The sequence below is a fragment of the Delphinapterus leucas genome, chromosome 6 (assembly GCF_059928025.1).
Source record: "Delphinapterus leucas isolate spDelLeu-1000000601 "Yukka" chromosome 6, BTC_Dleu_Yukka2, whole genome shotgun sequence".
Lineage (NCBI taxonomy): Eukaryota > Metazoa > Chordata > Mammalia > Artiodactyla > Monodontidae > Delphinapterus > Delphinapterus leucas.
The window spans coordinates 87,682,181-87,699,373 of NC_143134.1; the positions used below are offsets into that span (position 1 = coordinate 87,682,181).

A 17,193-nucleotide genomic window follows, 5' to 3' on the forward strand; every position below is an offset into this window, starting at 1 on the left:
CTTAGACGAGGGTCTCCCTTCTCTGCTCAAGTCCCTTTATCCACAGTCCAGGGTGGAGCTGAAAGAGTTGTGTGGAATGCTGGCCCATCTGTAAAATGGGTTTAAGCTCCTATACCATATGGGAAGTACAATCTACCTCCTCTACTCTCTCCATCACATATCACATTAAAAACAAAGAGGCACAAACAGGTGGTTCTTTAAGTCTGTTAATATCTTTTATATGAGACTATAACATGGATATTTTTGTAACTTGCTTTTTTCCACTACTATGTTCATATATATTATTAACATATTTCCAGGGATTCAGCCTGGACAGGGTGGCGATGGGAAAGCTAGTCAAGGATAGAAATGAGGCTGTGGAAGGAGGATGATTCAGAGGATGTGGGAATTTAGGGGCAGGGGATGTTTTATTCAAAAGACCCACAGAGGAGAGGGACTAGAATTTGAGTGGACCAACAGACTAACTGAGCCCTTGAGTCTGAGCGTCTCCAGCAAGCTGGGAATTCGAGCAGGGCAGGGAATTTCAGTTCATGCTCAGGGAGTCCCAGTCCCCTGCTGGCAAGAGGCTGGCAAGAGGCTGGCATGACAGGATTGAGCAAGTCACTCCTGAGCTCAGCAACAACCTTCCTGCTAGGGTGGAGTAAGCAGGTACAAAAGACAAGCAATCATGATGGTCAGTTGTCTGAAATTTCCGTAACAGGAATCTGCTGAGGCACGTGGGAGCCTGTGAGGGACCATGGGAAGGCTGGTCCACTTAAGCCAGGATGTGTGCACATTAACCTTGGCTTCCCACCTGACGCTGCTATGGCCCTTCTGAGTCACATTCCTTCGCCTGGGCATCCTCCTGCGTGGCTCTCAGCCCACCTCCCACCAGGCAGGGAGGATGTGCCTGTCACAAGACTTCCTATGATCTTTGGGGATGTTTTAGGAAAACACCGAAGAGTGTGGTTCAGTCGGCCTGGGTCCTGTGCCCCTCACCCTGGGGGCCACAATAGGGGCTGGGCCCCCAACCCTTAGGCACAGAATCACCATTCAGGGACTTCCCTGGTGGCGTAGTAGTTAAGAATCCGCCTGCCAATGCAGGGGACACAGGTTCAAGCCCTGGTCCAGGAAGATCCCACATGCCATGGAGCAACTAAGCCCATGCGCCACAACTACTGAGCTTACGTGCCTAGAGCCCGTGCTCCGCAACAAGAGAAGCCACCGCAACGAGAAGGCCGTGCACTGCAACGAAGAGTAGCCCCCACTCGACGCAACTAGAGAAAGCCCATATGCAGCAACGAAGACCCAACGCAGCCAAAATAAATAAATAAACAGAAATTGTTTAAAAAAAAAAAAAAGAATCACCATTCAGAGGAGGGATACATTCATGCTTCTTCCCATCTGGCTTTTCTGCATCCTGCTAGCAGTGGATACACTTTGCTAAGTGCTGAGTCCTATCAGAGGAAGAGATTCCTGCCCCTGCCTCCTGGTTTGACGGTATGTTGAGCCATCCTGGATTTCCTTAGGAAACAGTGAGGCAGGGCATCCCACAGTCCCCCATACCACACCATGAGGAAGCCACAGCACTTCCCTGCCCTTACTCTCTCCTCTGTGGTAGGTTAGATGGTGGGAATGCAGAGAAGTGCCACCTTCTGAGAGGAATGAGGTGTCCAAAACAGAGGTCCCTCCCAAACACTCAGGGCAGCCTCTTCGTCTTTCTGCATCCCAGTCTCTCCTCCCACCCCCAAACATGCCTGGTGTCTGAACACTAGGATGCCACACCTGCCCCCTTTCTGTGTCCTTAGTCCCATCCTCTTCCTCATGTTCTGTGCATCTAGAGTTTCTCTGTGATCTCTCTTGCTGATCCAGTGTTCCAAGAGCACATTCAACCACCCTTTTATACCCACATGGGCCCTCAGTTGGCCACCAACTCCTAGGCCCTAATAGAAACTTGCCATGGTAACTTCCAGAATCTACCTCTACTTCTGCCTTCAGCTTTGGTTCTCCATACTACTCCTTCCACCCCATAGCCATGGTACCGTCCCAGATCCTCACTTACCCTTTTGAGTCTTTGCCCAAATTCTGTTACATGTGAGCACAACCCTTCTTCTCCTAATACATGAAGTCTTACCTCATTAACGCCTCCTTCCTTTTACTAACCACCAGCAAAGTGTCTGTGCTTTTTCCAAGGCCATCTCATGAACTTGGACATTCACTCCCATCCCCTCACCTCTACACCACTACATGGCTCCAGCAGTTCTCCCTGCATCATCAGTTTACCCCTCCTCGACTGCATCATTTCTGTCAACATCCAACATCTTATTCTCTCATCTTAAAAAAAAAAAAAAAAACCCTCTCTGGGTTCCACTTCCTCCTACAGCTCCAGCCCCATTCTTCTGCACCTCTGTGGAACAAACCTCCTTTGAAGGAATTGATTACACTTGCTATCACACTTGCTATCACCAATTGCTCTCCTCTCATGCTCTCTTGAATCCACTCCACTTCACCTCCATCACACGCGAGTCTGTTCTTCTCAAGGCCATGAGTGATCTCTGTGCTGCTAAATCTAGTGGTCAACTCCACACCCTCATCTTACTTGGCCAATTCACAACTTTTCATGCAATTGATCATTTTCTCCTTGCAATATGCCAGGATGCCACACTTTTCTGGATTTCCTCCTTCCTCCCTGGCTCCTGCTTTTCAGTCTCCTCTGCTTACTTGTTCCTCTTTTTCTTCCCAATTTCTTAAGGTTGGAATGTCCCAGAGCCAAGTCCTTAGATCTCTCCTTCACTAATACTCATTCCTTTAGTAACCTTATCTGGTCCCACAATTATACATCCATCTCTCCATCTCTTTCTCTCTCTCTCCAGCCAGGACGCTCCCTGAGCACTATAAGGCTTCTGGGTTGAGAACAGACTGTTGGAGATATGGTCTCAGGAAGAAGCAGGAGATTGTGAAACTATTGTAGTATTAGTAGCAGCAGAGGAGGTAAGACAAGGTCATTTTCTGAATTTTGAAGGTAGAGACAACAGGATTTACTAATAGAGCAGAAGCAGATTGTTAGAAGCAAAAGTCGTGGCTGACACCAATATTTCTGGTCTGAACAACTGGCAAGAGAAAGGTGCCATTAACTGATGTGGGAGCAGGTTTGGTATGTGTGATTGGGTGGTGGTGGTGGTCTGGGGAATCAGTTCACTTTTGAAACAAATACTGGACATCCGAGTATATACACTTTTGATTAGACAATTTGGGCATATGAGACTGTCTACCCCATAAGATAATGATCTGCATGGAGGCAAGGCCTGTGTCTAGGTGACTGTTGTGTCTGGCATAGTTCCTGGCACACAGTAAGTACTCAAACATTTTAATTGTTGAATGCAAGATGCCTCTCGAAGTCATTTTTATTGTGACTCTTTGGAGACATTATCATCAACTGATTTTCATTCTAGGAGGCATTTATTCCATGCAGCTGAAAGGCAGTGGGGGTCAAACAGGTAACAGGGCTACAGCAAGCTCCCAGATGGGTTATCCCTTAAAATCTAATCAATAACAACAGGGTGCAGAGAGGGGAGATTCTATCAATTGCTTCTGACGTCTATCATATTAGCTATGTGCCTTTGATAAACACAAAGCACCTCCTCAAGAATGAAGCACTGTTAACACTCCTCTAAAAACCTTCCCTCCAGATTGTGGGAATATATAAAAGTTATCAATGAATTGTGCCTGTGGGCCAAAAGTGCACTGGATTCTTGGCTACTACTTCTTGTACTACATCATGCACACTTTGCTCCTCTGGGGCCCAAAGACAACACGGGAAGCCATGACAGAAGTCAAGCCTGATTTTTACCTTCAGCGCACCTTAGACGAGGGTCTCCCTTCTCTGCTCAAGTCCCTTTATCCACAGTCCAGGGTGGAGCTGAAAGAGTTGTGTGGAATGCTGGCCCATCTGTAAAATGGGTTTAAGCTCCTATACCATATGGGAAGTACAATCTACCTCCTCTACTCTCTCCATCACATATCACATTAAAAACAAAGAGGCACAAACAGGTGGTTCTTTGCTTAGAGGTACACAGTATATTTGGAGAGGGCCCTGCCTCACCTGCATATTAATGGCAATGATGATGACAGCCTTCTTCAGGAGGATGCAGAAGTTTGGAAACCTATGAACTCCTTTTTCCTGGACTGGGTATTCTCCTTGTATAGACAAGTGCCTTCTGCTGAGGTGAGAGTTGAGACATGGGATGGATTTTCTGGCTGAGTGAAACAAGTCAGCTGAGGACAGTGCTTGGAGCTGTTGCAGGAAAGGCGCAGGAACCAGGATTGGCTGGACTGAAGGGAGTGTCACTGGAACTCATTGTCTAGGCACTGGAGGGGATCAAAGAAGGCCACGCCTTCCTCCTCCTTCTCAGACTGAGCTCCCCTCACAGGGCATTTGGTGGGAGGTGGTCTCTTCTCAACATTTTCTGTCTTGGTTTTGGCTACCTTCTCATCCTTAGAGAGGAGAATGGATTCTTTATGCCCTTGACCTTTCACCTTGGGGTTAATCCAGTGTGTAAAGTGCTTCATCTTATTTCCCAGTCCAGCTTCTGCAGCTTCTGTAAGGGTAGGGCACTTGTGAGTATGGACTGTCTTTACCAGACCCTGCTCTTGGCCCTACAAAGTGTGGCCCTACAAATTTTGGCCCTGCAAAGCTTGGATCTGAAAAATGTGGCTCCTTTAAATGCTGGACTTGCAAAATGTGGGCCAGCAAGTTGGTCCTGTAAGATCTGGCCCTTTAAGCCCCGAACACTCCAGATCTGACATTCTCAGGAATCCTTGTTTGGGTGAGGTCATTCAACTTGCCCTAACAGCCTTACAGACTATTCTTATCTGGTCCTTTCGTCCCAAGGAATCCTGGAGGATGCTCTAGGAACTCCAGGTAAAGGGAGAAGCTGGTGAAGGTACTGACAGGGGGCACTAAGCTGACAGGATGGAGATGGTGGCTCTAAAGATCCAGACAGATCCTTGCTAGTCCCTACTCACTCAACATAACCATCCTGGCCAAACTAAAATTTTACCTGAGAAGGATCCTGGAGATACATTTGGGAAGTCAGGGGCTCTGGGGGTTCTACTTAGAAGTGTCCCTACTGGAACCTTGGCAGGGTAGATGTTCTCTCTGGTTGGAGAGAGACTCGGCGCTGCACCCCCTTCTCTGTGATTCTCTGATGCTTTGAGTTTCCCTGGGTCCTCTGTTCTCCCTGCTGGTGCAGGGAGCTATTCTCACCTTTGCAGAGGCCTGGCGCTCAGGGATCTTCCAGGCAGGGGTTGTTCACACTGGCCTCCAGCTGAACACAAGCACCTGGGCCTCTGTTATGTCCCCACTGGGCTGTGAGATCTTGGAGGCCCATGGGAAGAACCGTTAGGACTGCTCTGGAACTAGCTTGCTTTTGGTTCTGCTGCACTGCACAGGATTTATACACTGCTGCCTACATGAGATTGAGCCAGAGACTCTGTTGGGCACCCAACAGGCCCAGGCACCATCTTTGTGATTGGAGATTGGCTAGTGATTGCCAGGGCCATAGCCTTGGAAAGTGCCACAGTACAAAGAGCCCACAGTTCTGACAGGAAGGCCAAAACTTGTCTCCAGTTTCTCAAAGGCTCCCTGGGAGGGCACCTAGGTAGGTGCTAATCAAGGTGATCAGTAACACCGTCTGGTGAGGCTTACTGCTGCTAGTTAAGGCCTGTCAGTATTCAGGGTGTCACTTCCTAGTCCATGCAGGGACTGACTGCTGCCTCTATGTCTAAGGGCTTACTTTCCGGGGTGCAAGGGAGCCGAGTTGCTGCCAGGGCCCCTGGAATTCTGCAGACCCAGTGATTTGAGTCCCAACCGCTGCAGATGTGGGCAGAGACAATCCCCTAGCAGATCCTCTCATATTTTTAGCCAATATGGCTCTACAACATCACCATGGCCTGGGAAGCAACTGTGGGCTGGCACTACTGGCCACAATAGATCAGAAGAGGCCACTATCCCCTCTGGCCTCTGGGTCTGCAGGCTAGGGGACACTCACCCTGGTCAGTGTGCTATACTGGGGCAGGGGCTGCTGGTCAGCGGGGGATAGAAGCAACTGGATGGACTGCTGGATCTTCTGGGGCAGACCCCAGCAATGGTAAATCAAACGGCCAAATCAACCACTTCTGAAGGTGGAACTCCACCAGCTCAGGGCATGCTCCAGGAAAATACTACCTTGCTCTTGAGGACTGAAATGGGCTTCCCCAAACAGGTAGGCCCCTAAGTCTCAGGAGACAGGCTTCAGCATGTCTCAGGGCTTATGCTGTATGGTTCTATGCATCTACAGAGATCTCTGGGCAACAGCTGGCAAGCCCCACAGAAGCTGGAGCTGCCTTTGAAGTGAAGGTGCCACTGCAAGGCTTCACACTTGGCCAGAGTCAGAAATGGGACATTGACATAGGCTTGTTGATAGAAAGATGAAGAAGCCCAAATTCAGGTATGTGGAAAGAAGGTGGGTCTAACTGAGGTAAGAGGAAATTTTAGACAGTTTGGAGATTAACAAATCATTGAAGAAAAAGAAACCAGGCTCCACTTTTGTGGCAAGATGTCTAGGGGTGGACCAGGGACTCAATGTGCATAAAAGAGGAACCATAGAAAGGTAGCTGTGTTCTGCTGCAGACAGGACACTGAGGCCTCAGCATGACCCCCAAGCAATGGACAGAGACCACTTATAAACTGAAAGATGATAGAGGGTAGAGCCAGAGTCACAGAGTTTGGGATTTGTTTGCAGTGACATCTGCACTGGATCCACAGCGTATCCTTGAAAAACAGAAAGTTTGGGTGGACTTGCTTACCTCCCATGAACCCCAGGTCAGGGAGATAAAAGCCCATCTTTTCAACAGAGGCCTTAGAGGTAGCATTCATGATGAAAGAAATGGTAGTGTTTTCCCCCAGGCTTGGAAAATTTGGGGGCCGTGTGACATAAGTTGCCACAGGAATCTTCCACAGATCTTGGGAGCCCTCAGGTGTAGAAATGCATGCATTTATATACACATACTTAAAGATACATCAGGGATTTGGGGACACAGGAACATGAGATGAAGGGAATGAAAGGTCATGGGGTATTTTAGGTTTGTGAGCTTTGGGTTCAGGGAAAGAAAGGGAATCAGATATTCAAGGGCTGCTGGCCTTATTTCTCTGGAACACATTCAGAGTTGCTCTTCTTCTTGTCTTGCTGGTTCACAGGAATCCTAGGCCCTTCAAGGCTTGAAGAAGACAGAGCTCCCACGTCCCAGGGTACCTCTGGCCCTTGACATTCCTGCCTTAGCTGCTGGTCGTCCGCCCAGTATTCGTGGATGCTGACTGCACTGGCAGACTTAGTGGTTGACTTAGTGGCTGACCTGGCAACTAACTGGGTTAAGGATTTCTGACTTGTTAGTTATGACACTATGCGGGTTGCTGATGGAAGCGAAAGCTCTTTGGAGTGCAGGGAATCCTGACTCTGCTCAAAAGAGAGACTAGACGAGGACAAAACCTCTAGGCAAGAGGAGCCCTGCGATGTCCCCGAAGAAGTAGTGGTGGTCAGGGTGTTCTCACCCGATAGCAACTGCTGAATCTCCAGAGCCACAGCGTTGCAGGTTTCGCAGCAGGGACCTGTACGCAGGATCTGCCGCACGCTCCCCTCCTGAGGAAGCCAGCCCTGGCTGGGAAGGGAAACATGGCAACCGTCTGTTACTGATGGAATGACATCTGCCTCTTTTCAAGGGTGTGGCCTGGAGATTGGCCTGTAAATTCTGCGTTCTACCCCCAGGTTGTTTTTGCCACGGCTATTCTCTAGAAACATTCAGCAGGTTAGGGCTAGCTAACCTGGGCAAAGTCTCAGACAACTGAAGGGAACGCAGGGCCTTGAGAGCCTGGGAGGTGGGTGAGTTCTCTGCTGACCTGTGCTGAGTAGCTGAACTAGGAGAAGGCAACCAGGCAGATGGGGGAGCCAATGGTTAGCTGATGGCGCAGCACCAGGAACATCACCAGATAGAACCTGGAGTCAGCCTCGTTTGGGGCTACGGAGGTCCTTGTGGGAACTCTGCATTCTGGGGATTACAGGGCATACACAACATCTCTTGGAAGACAATCCCTATTCTCTAGAGATCTCAAGAGGGGGACAATATGACAAGCTCCTGCCTGAGGGCTGTCCCAGGAACTGGCCTCCCTGAAGACAAAACCAGAGGAGGTACGTCAGCAGGGTCCAGGGGTCTGCCCTTGAAAGGGTCTAGCTGTAAAGAGAATATGAAAATGATGACTGATTTATGCACTTAATTAATTATCTATCCTCCTAACTTGTCTTGTGGTTGAGTGAAAACCCATGTAGTTTTAATCCTGCACTAGTCAAATCCTGAATTCCAGGACCTTTGTGAGCCTAGCCCAGAGCAGAACTGCAGGACTCCTGTCTCCTGAGACATCTGATCCCACCCTCTCCTCTGGGAACCCCCAACCAGTGTCCAGGCTCCACTGTGTCTGGCTACGTCCCAGCCATTATGCTCCTCCCCAACCCTGCCCCAGGCCAAGCGGAGAAATGATCACAGGCCAGGCTAGGAGTTGGGAGACTGCAAAGAGCAAGAGATCACCTTCTCATGACAGAGGGCAGCTCCCACGGCTTCTCAGCTTCTTCCCAGGAAAATCTCCTAGCTGAGAAACCAGGAGACAGCGTTACATGGAACGGGAGAGGATTCAGGGACATCCTACAGGAAGCTGGAGACCTTTGGATGACAGGAGACGGCAAACCCCAACAGCCAGTACTCTGAGGCACGTCTGCCTACAACTTAACCAGGTATGATGTGCTCTCCTGGACCTAATCTCCTTTGACCTTCACAACCACACTGTGAGTGAGACAGCATCATCATGCCCATTTTATGGATAACAAGACTGAGAGCTGAAGTGACGTCCACTGGGTCATAAAACTAGTAAATGACACGGTTAAGGACAGAGCCCTTACTTCCTCACTCCCCTACTTCCTCTTCACTCCCAGGGGTAAGGTGGAGAATTCTGGAACATTCCCAGGCTCTGATTTCCCACCCAAAAAAGTCTTCTGGGAGAATCTGTCAACTTGGGGAATTGGGCCTTCAGTGGTTAGAGCACCTGGTGCCTGGCACCAGGGGTCATTGAGGGACAGGGTTCATGGGAGCCTCACCCACAGTGGAGAGAATTCAGAGCAGAGACTGGGACGTTACCTCTTGATGTTTTATCTTTAGCCCTTTGTTAGACTCTCCGGTGATGCTTAAAGGCAAAAGACAGTGTGAAGCTGGGGTGCTCTCTTCTTTTCATGTCTAAACTGAGACAAAACCTGCAAATATTTCCCAAGCTTTTTCTGTGTTCCAATTTTACACATTCTCCTACCTTTCTTTTTCCTACTCTACCTTTTTCACACCATCATTTCCTTTCTCTTATTTCTGATTCATTTTTAGGATCTTCATACACCATACCTCCACCCCCATTCCCTGAACAAGTTCTGTGGAGAGATCAGGATAAGACAAGAGAAAGGGAGGAACGGTGGTACAGTAGCCAAAGGACCTTAGCCATCCAAGGCCCTAAATGTCCACCAACCAGAGGAATCACCCAAATATGAAGCTGTTCTGGGATCCAGTGAGGAAACTTATACCATTTAAAAAAAAAAAAAAAAAAAAAAAACAGGAGTAAGGGGTTAAGGGTAACAAGAGACAGTGAGGGGATAAAATCTTGTTTAAGGCTTAATTGGTTCAGTTGTGGTCATAGTGTTTCCCTACCCAGCAGCAGTTCCTGTTAGGTTCCAATCTTAAATCTTGGTGATTCTTTCTCACCTGCCAAATAATTAATGCAATAATGATGATGGAACCATAAGTGTAAAGAGGATATGCAACATCCCACAGAATAAAGGTAGGCCTCAACATAATCTAAACCTCACTAGCCATCCCCCTTTCTAGGCTTCCTAGGCTTTCAGGGTCTTAGAACCTAATGCCTCCAAATTCTAGACCTATCATCTCTGCCCCACAGAGCACAGAACCAGACCCGTAGACTGCATCACAAAGCCCTCCTGTTTCCCGTCATGCATAGCATCACAGACCTTTATTTGTCTAGGAGAAACTCATGTGACACAGTGCAGAGCCTGAGCCTAAAAGTGCCAAGTCACAGGAAGCAAATACTCTTTCATGCTCTATTCTCTATATCCTGTTGGCTCAGCCTTCTTCTTTCAGATAATAGTCTGGCCTCTATCCCCAGATAACTGAGTCTTTATGTACACTGCATGCCCTAAAACAGAGACAGTGGCTACTGTCTCTCTTCCTCCTACTACAAAGGAACTCCATGAACTATATCACCTGTACTGGGAAGATAACTAGAAAACACACAAGAGGACAGTGCACACATTGTCTTGTTAAGTCTTGGACAGTGAAGGTTTTGATGCCACAGGCAATAGGTAGTCAGTATCAAGAGGTTCAGGAAAAGAACAGTGATTAATGTGACAAGGAAAGGACATAGCTTCTGTTTTAAATAACTTACTGAAGAGTTAAAGAAGGAGTCCTCCCAGTCTCATCCCTAAGCTGGACAGTGTCAAAGGTACAAAAACATTTGAGTTATGTTACCTGCCTGCTCTCAAGACACTTAAAAACCTAGTTTCAAAGACAAGATTAATTCACAATCAAGAACCCACCTTATTAAGAGTTGAATCAAGAACCAGCCTTACTAGGAGTTGGGAAAGAGGTGTAGGGAGTTATTTAATGGGTACAAAGTTTCTGTATGGGATGATGAAAAAGTTCTGAAAATGGATGGTGGTGATGGTTGCACAGCACTGTGAATGTCCTTAATGTCAGTGACAAGTACACTTAAAAGTGGTTAAAATAGTAAAGTTTATATTGAGTATATTTTACCACAATTTAAAAAACAAAAGGCCAAGAAAACCCAATTGTTAGCATGAGGGGGTTTTTTGCTACCTATAAGGAAGAATATTCTGAAAATAATTTGGCAAAATAATGGATTAGTGAATGTTTTTCTTAAATGTCCTTTTTTACAGAACAAAATAAATACAAAATAGATTCTTACATTTAAGATAATTTAAGAAGAGTCTCACCGTGAAGACGGGATGAATTTGAGCCATTTCAACATCTTTCCTGAACTTGTAAATTCCATAATACAGGAATGAGAAGACTTTTCCAACTAAAGAGCACTGAATGACAGGTTAACAATAATCAGTGAAAAAGCATCTTGCATCAGCTTTTTAGCAGTAGATCAAGATACGTACAAAGTGGCTTGAATCTTTTATTACTGGTGTTATTCCTGCCAAACCAAGCTCCGGCTTCCTGCAGCTGCTGCCGGTCTCTATGCTGCTGCAAAGGTTCTCAGTCTCCAGTTAATCTGACCCGGTATGGCACTGCGTGGTACTTGGGGTCCTCCTTCCCTGGACTATGAATGTAGGTAATTAAGAAGCTTCATTCAGTCTTATAGGTCCAGTGTCAGATGTTGCTCGTTCGGCCATCCCCAGAACCCCAGGGTTACCAATGGGATGAAGAGGAGGTGCATAGGACTCTATATCTCCTACACAACCAGCTCCTGCTTCCTGCAGCTACTGCTGCAACACTGCTTAGTCTCCCATTAGCCTGACCTCTTTGCCCCAGACAAAATCACCAAATTTGGCAACATTGGCACCAGCTCCAACGAGTATACTATTTACTTAACAGATAATCCACAGCCACTGTCATCCCACTAAACTGTTAAAACCATATGCTGCAAACTGCTCTATAGCAACTTACCCACCCTTGCTCCTCTGTCTCAGAGCCGAGGTAGAGTCAAATGACAATCTTATGCCTTTCTGCAGAGCAGACTTTTAGTACTGGTTTACTTATTGATTTGGTACCCACTGACGGAGGGTGCTTGTGTGGATACGACAGTGGGATCAGCGTCTTCCTAAACAAGGGCACATTCGTGTAATGAACACACTACCGTTTTTCTTTTTTTAATGGATCATTTCTTTTTTCTTTAATTTATTTATTTAATCTATTTATTTTTGGCTGCGTTGGGTCTTCGTTGCAGTGAGCAGGCCCCTCATTGCGGTGGCTTCTCTTGTTGCGGAGCACGGGCTCTAGACGCGCGGGCTTCAGTAGTTGTGGCACGCGGGCTCAGTAGTTGTGGCTCGTGGGCTCTAGAGCACAGTCTCAGTAGCTGTTGCACACGGGCTTAGTTGCTCTGTGGCATGTGGGATCTTCCCAGACCAGGGATTGAACCTGTGTCCCCTGCACTGGCAGGCGGATTCTTAACCACTACACCACCAGGGAAGTCCACACACTGTCTTTTTTTTTTTTTTAAACATCTTTATTGGAGTATAATTGCTTTACAATGGTGTGTTAGTTTCTGCTGTATAACAAAGTGAATCAGCTATACGAATACATATATCCCCATATCCCCTCCCTCTTGAATCTCCCTCCCACCCTCCTTATCCCTCCCCTCTAGGTGGACACAAAGCACCGAGCTGATCTCCCTGTGCTATGCGGCTGCTTCCCACTAGCTATTTTACATTTGGTAGTGTATATATATGTCCATGCCGCTCTCTCACTTCGTCCCAGCTTACCCTTCCCTCTCCGTCCCAGCTTACCCTTCCCTCTCCCCGTGTCCTCAAGTCCATTCTCTATGTCTGCATCTTTATTCCTGTCCTGCCCCTAGGTTCTTCAGAACCAGTTTTGTTTTGTTTTTTTTTTTAGATTCCATATATATGTGTTAGCATACAGTATTTGTTTTTCTCTTTCTGACTTACTTCACTCTGTATGACAGACTCTAGGTCCATCCACCTCACTACAAATAACTCAATTTAGTTTCTTTTTATGGATGAGTAATATTCCATTGTATATATGTGCCACATCTTCTTTATCCATTCATCTGTCAATGGACACTTTAGGTTGCTTCCATGACCTGGCTATTGTAAACAGAGCTGCAGTGAACATTGTGGTACATGACTCTTTTTGAATTATGGTTTTCTCAGGGTATACGCCCAGTAGTGGGATTGCTGGGCCGTATGGTAGTTCTATTTTTAGTTTTTTAAGGAACCTCCATACTGTTCTCCATAGTGGCTGTATCAATTTACATTCCCACCAACAGTGCAAGAGGGTTCCCTTTTCTCCACACCCTCTCCAGCATCTACTGTTTGTAGATTTTTTGATGATGGCCACTGTTGCTTTTAATGATGTGGGCATGGACCTTCAGCTTTGCCCTTCCTGCCTCATGGTTTATCGTGAACGGCAAACAAGGGAGATGAAGTACATCAAAGGTCTCTGTGGACTCTGGAGGGCTACACAACTGTAAAGGATTCAGATTCGTCTGTTTCTAGAAAACTTGCTAAAGCTGGACCCTGCTTGCATGATAATGCTACAGTGCCACAATTACTGTAATAGTAGAATTTCTTCAGGAAACTGTTCATGATTACTGATTCATATGCACCATGGGTCATATCACAGCCCGATAAAGAAAAATCCTGACAGGACACTGATGTGATTTTGTCCCTCCACACAAGCCTTACTTAGGAGTTTTGCTGTGTCTCATTCTCAGAAAACACTAGTGAATACCTTAGATGTCTCAGGGACAGAGGGGACAGAGGTATAGCTGCTTCCATTCAGAAGCAACATTTTTTATATGCTAGCATTTTTATTAATGCCCAAGAGTTGGACAGGAAGAGTTGGACACACCCCAGAGTAGTATCTGCAAGACCACCAGCGCTTCACAGCAGGTTACTACGCTACACAGAAGTGTAGCAAGCATCTAGAGGCACTAGAGGGCAGCACTTGCCCACCCAATGAGTCCCGAGGACTCCGTTTCAGGAACTTTAAAAGGCCATCTGTTCCAGTGGCTCTCAATCCTGGCCTTACATCAGAATCACTGGGAAGCTTGTGAAAATACACATTTCCTGGCCTCACCCCAGACTTAATGAATCAGAATCTCTAGGGGCACAGTCTTTCAATCTATGTATTAAATAAGTGTCAAAAATAATCCTCAAGCAATAGAGCACTGGGCTTTGGGGTGTGTATTGGGGAGCAAATGGCCTCCAAAGAGCAACAATTCTTCCTCCCACCCAAGTTTTACTAAGATATAATTGGCACATAACATTGTATTAGTTTAAGGGGAACAACATAATAATTTGATGTATGTAGGTATTGTGAAATGGTTACCACAATAAGTTTAGTTAACATCCATCACCTTAGAGTTATAATTTTTTTCTTATAATAAGAACTTTTAAGATCTACTCTTTCAGCAACTTTCAAACATATTAACTACAGTCACCAGGCTATACATTAGACCCCCAGAACTTATTAATCTTATAACTGGCATTTTGTCCCTTTTGATCACCTTCATCCATTTCTCCCATCCCCACTCCCTGACACTGGCAACCACCAATCTGTTCTCTGTCTGAATGAGTTTGGTGTTTATTTTAGATTCCATATATAAGTGAGATCACATAACATTTGTCTTTCTCTGTCTGACTTACTTCACTTAGCATAATGCTGTCAAGGGCCATCCGTGTTGTTGCAAATGGCAGGATTTCCTTCTTTTTTATGACTGAAAAATATTCCATGATATCATCTTCTTTATCCATTCATCTGTCAATGGACGCTTAGGTTGTTTCCATGTCTTAGCTATTATAACTAATGCTGCAATGAGCATGCGTGTACAGATATCTCTTGGAGAGAGTGATATCACTTCCTTCAGATATATAACCAGAAGTGGGATTGCTGGATGAAATTTGAAACAACTATCTGAGGGTGATGTTATGAAAAAAAAATTCTCCTATAATAGGTAAGTTTGGCCATCTCTGGCAATGACCTAACTTAGACAGTGATCTGTAAATGCAAGTTAAGAATTCAGGAACACACGGAAGAAAGGAGAATTGACCCTGACTGAGAAAAAGTACTATGTGCCAGGCCCTTTACACACATCACCTCATTCAGCCCTTACCCTCAACCAGACCCAGGTGCTGTTATCCCATGTTATATAGGAGGAAACTGAATCACCTGTAAGTGAAGTAACACTAGCCTGAGGTCACGTAGCAACTTAGTGATGGATAAAAAGTTTGTTTCTAAACTCCACTAAGCCTTGCAACCTTCAATTCAATCAAGTTGAGAGGAAATGGACATAACATATGATTATAAGATGTTTGAAACTGCAGACCACTCACATGTCCAGTTGTTTTTGAAAAGAAGGGCCACAGTAATAAAAGGACTCTAAAACAGGAGCGAAAGAGCAAGGCTGGGTCCAAAGGTGTCCAATGTCGTCCAGGTCATACCTACTTCTCATCAGGTATGTCCCCCAGGGGCAACAGCCCAGTGACATTAGCATCTGAGACTGTCCCATTCACACGCCTGGCTTGATTACAGGCTCATCAAGTGCCTTCTGACTAGAATGTAACTTACAGTGTAAATGGACCTATACGAAGAGAATGACCTGACTAGCATGTAGGAGTATTCCAGGTCCCTCGGGATTGTATTTCTCAATATAAATTCGTAAATTAGCATGGTGATTTTATGACTCAGCCTCCTTTCAGTTTAATTTCAGTTGGTAATTCAGTTTAAATACAGTTGGTTTCTTCAGGAAACCAACTGGCTCAGAGAACCTTGACAACATGTAGTCTTTCTACTTGCACAGCTGAGGAACACTGACTCCTAGTTCTCCCTCCTTTCCGTTCCTCCTAGTTAGTCTCCACTCTCCTGACCAGTTGCAGAGGCAGGGAGGGCAATTCTAAACACGAGGCTGCTGCAAAGACCACAATCCCCGGCCTCCCGCAGAGGAGAGCAGCACCACTATTTCTCAGTCTGAACTACCTTCCTCTGTGTGCCTCAGTTTTTTCCCATTAGTACAGAGTAGTATCTATCAAAGGCTATTTATTGAATAAAGCATTTGGGTGGGGGGGAGAGTAATAAATGTTATCCATAAGTGAATCCCAATAACTTAAAAGTAGGAAATAACTGTTAGTTATACAGAAACACTCAAAATATCTCAGAATGTGCCTGGTACAGTAAACTACTATATAAATCTCCTCTAAAGAGGAGAGAGGTTATTTTTGGCTGAAGTGATCTGGGAAAGCTCCATGTTGTAGAAAATGGCATTTAAACTGGTGCTTGAAGCAGACAGGATTTTAATACGTGGAATTGGAAGAGAGTGATCCACATGCAGGAGTCAGCATGAATAAAGCGGCTGGTGCCTCTGTGTAATGATACGTGGAAATAACAGAAGGATTCCTGAAATATTTATTTTACTATGGGTACATTTTATTTTGTATATATTCGATCTCAATGAAGTGAGGTTTAGATTTCTTTTTGTCTTTGTGTGAAAACTGAGGTAGTGGATATCTCCTTGTGGGTGTGTTTTTCTGCATCATGTGGACATGAACTGTGTAGCTGGGTCTCCTGAATCTGACCATATGTGTTTCTAGGTATAAATTCTGCGTGGGTGCATTTCTCTACAGACTTTTTGATCTTTGTGGGTGTGTGCACATGCAGTCCTGAGGGAATGGGAAGGAACGAGAGAGGAAGGAGTAGAGGTGAGAAGGAGAAGAAAGAGAGGAAAGGGAGTGAGAAGCTGTTGAGCTGAACCTCTGTCCAAAGCCCAAATGTGAAACTCCTACACATCATTAGTATTTTAAGTAGTTGATAACTGATTGTCCTATTGACCTTGGAAGTTCTTTTTCTAATAATAAAACATTCATTGGTAAAAGGCGAGTGTTTCAAACTGCTATGTTTTATCCATCACATTCTATGTCTTTTCATTTGTCCTTCCTTTCACCCAATTTAGTCCTCTTTTTGGATTTTTTTTTTCCGTTTGGTGTCTTATTTTCTTATCCTCCCAGACCTATTAATTTCTTTATTGGAATTTTGTCTTTCTGTAAGTTTTTCCTTTCTCTTCTCACTTATGGAGCTAATACCATACCCCACCCATACCCCAGAAAACAAATGTTTTTAAATTGCGAAAGGGGTACTTCTTGTTGTAAAGATATTTTAGGCTCAATCTTAGGCGTTTATCTTCACTGCCATGGTGGATTCAACAGATTTTAATTGGGTGCTTTGGTGTATGTTAAAGGCATTGTTCTAGTTACTGAAGAAACAGAGAAAAATGCCTAGAATAGTCAACCAATTATATTAATGATCATCTTTAACTAAAGTAACAAGCTTTTCTTTTCTCCAGACATAGGAGAAAACTAGAAGACAGAAAAGCAAGAG

At 45.5% G+C, this 17,193-nt stretch overlaps 1 protein-coding gene across 1 annotated transcript; it reads right to left on the reverse strand.

Annotated features, from left to right (window-relative positions):
• Window positions 1–1,323: 1,323 nt before the first annotated feature.
• On the reverse strand, window positions 1,324–15,202 carry SPATA31F3 (SPATA31 subfamily F member 3). Its single transcript, XM_022600271.2, is given in 5 exon segments — window positions 1,324–4,577; window positions 7,160–7,674; window positions 8,596–8,656; window positions 9,199–9,244; window positions 9,751–15,202. Coding segments are annotated over 5 exon segments (1,227 nt in total). The 5' UTR covers window positions 9,895–15,202; the 3' UTR covers window positions 1,324–4,116.
• Between the last annotated feature and the right edge of the window lie 1,991 nt (window positions 15,203–17,193).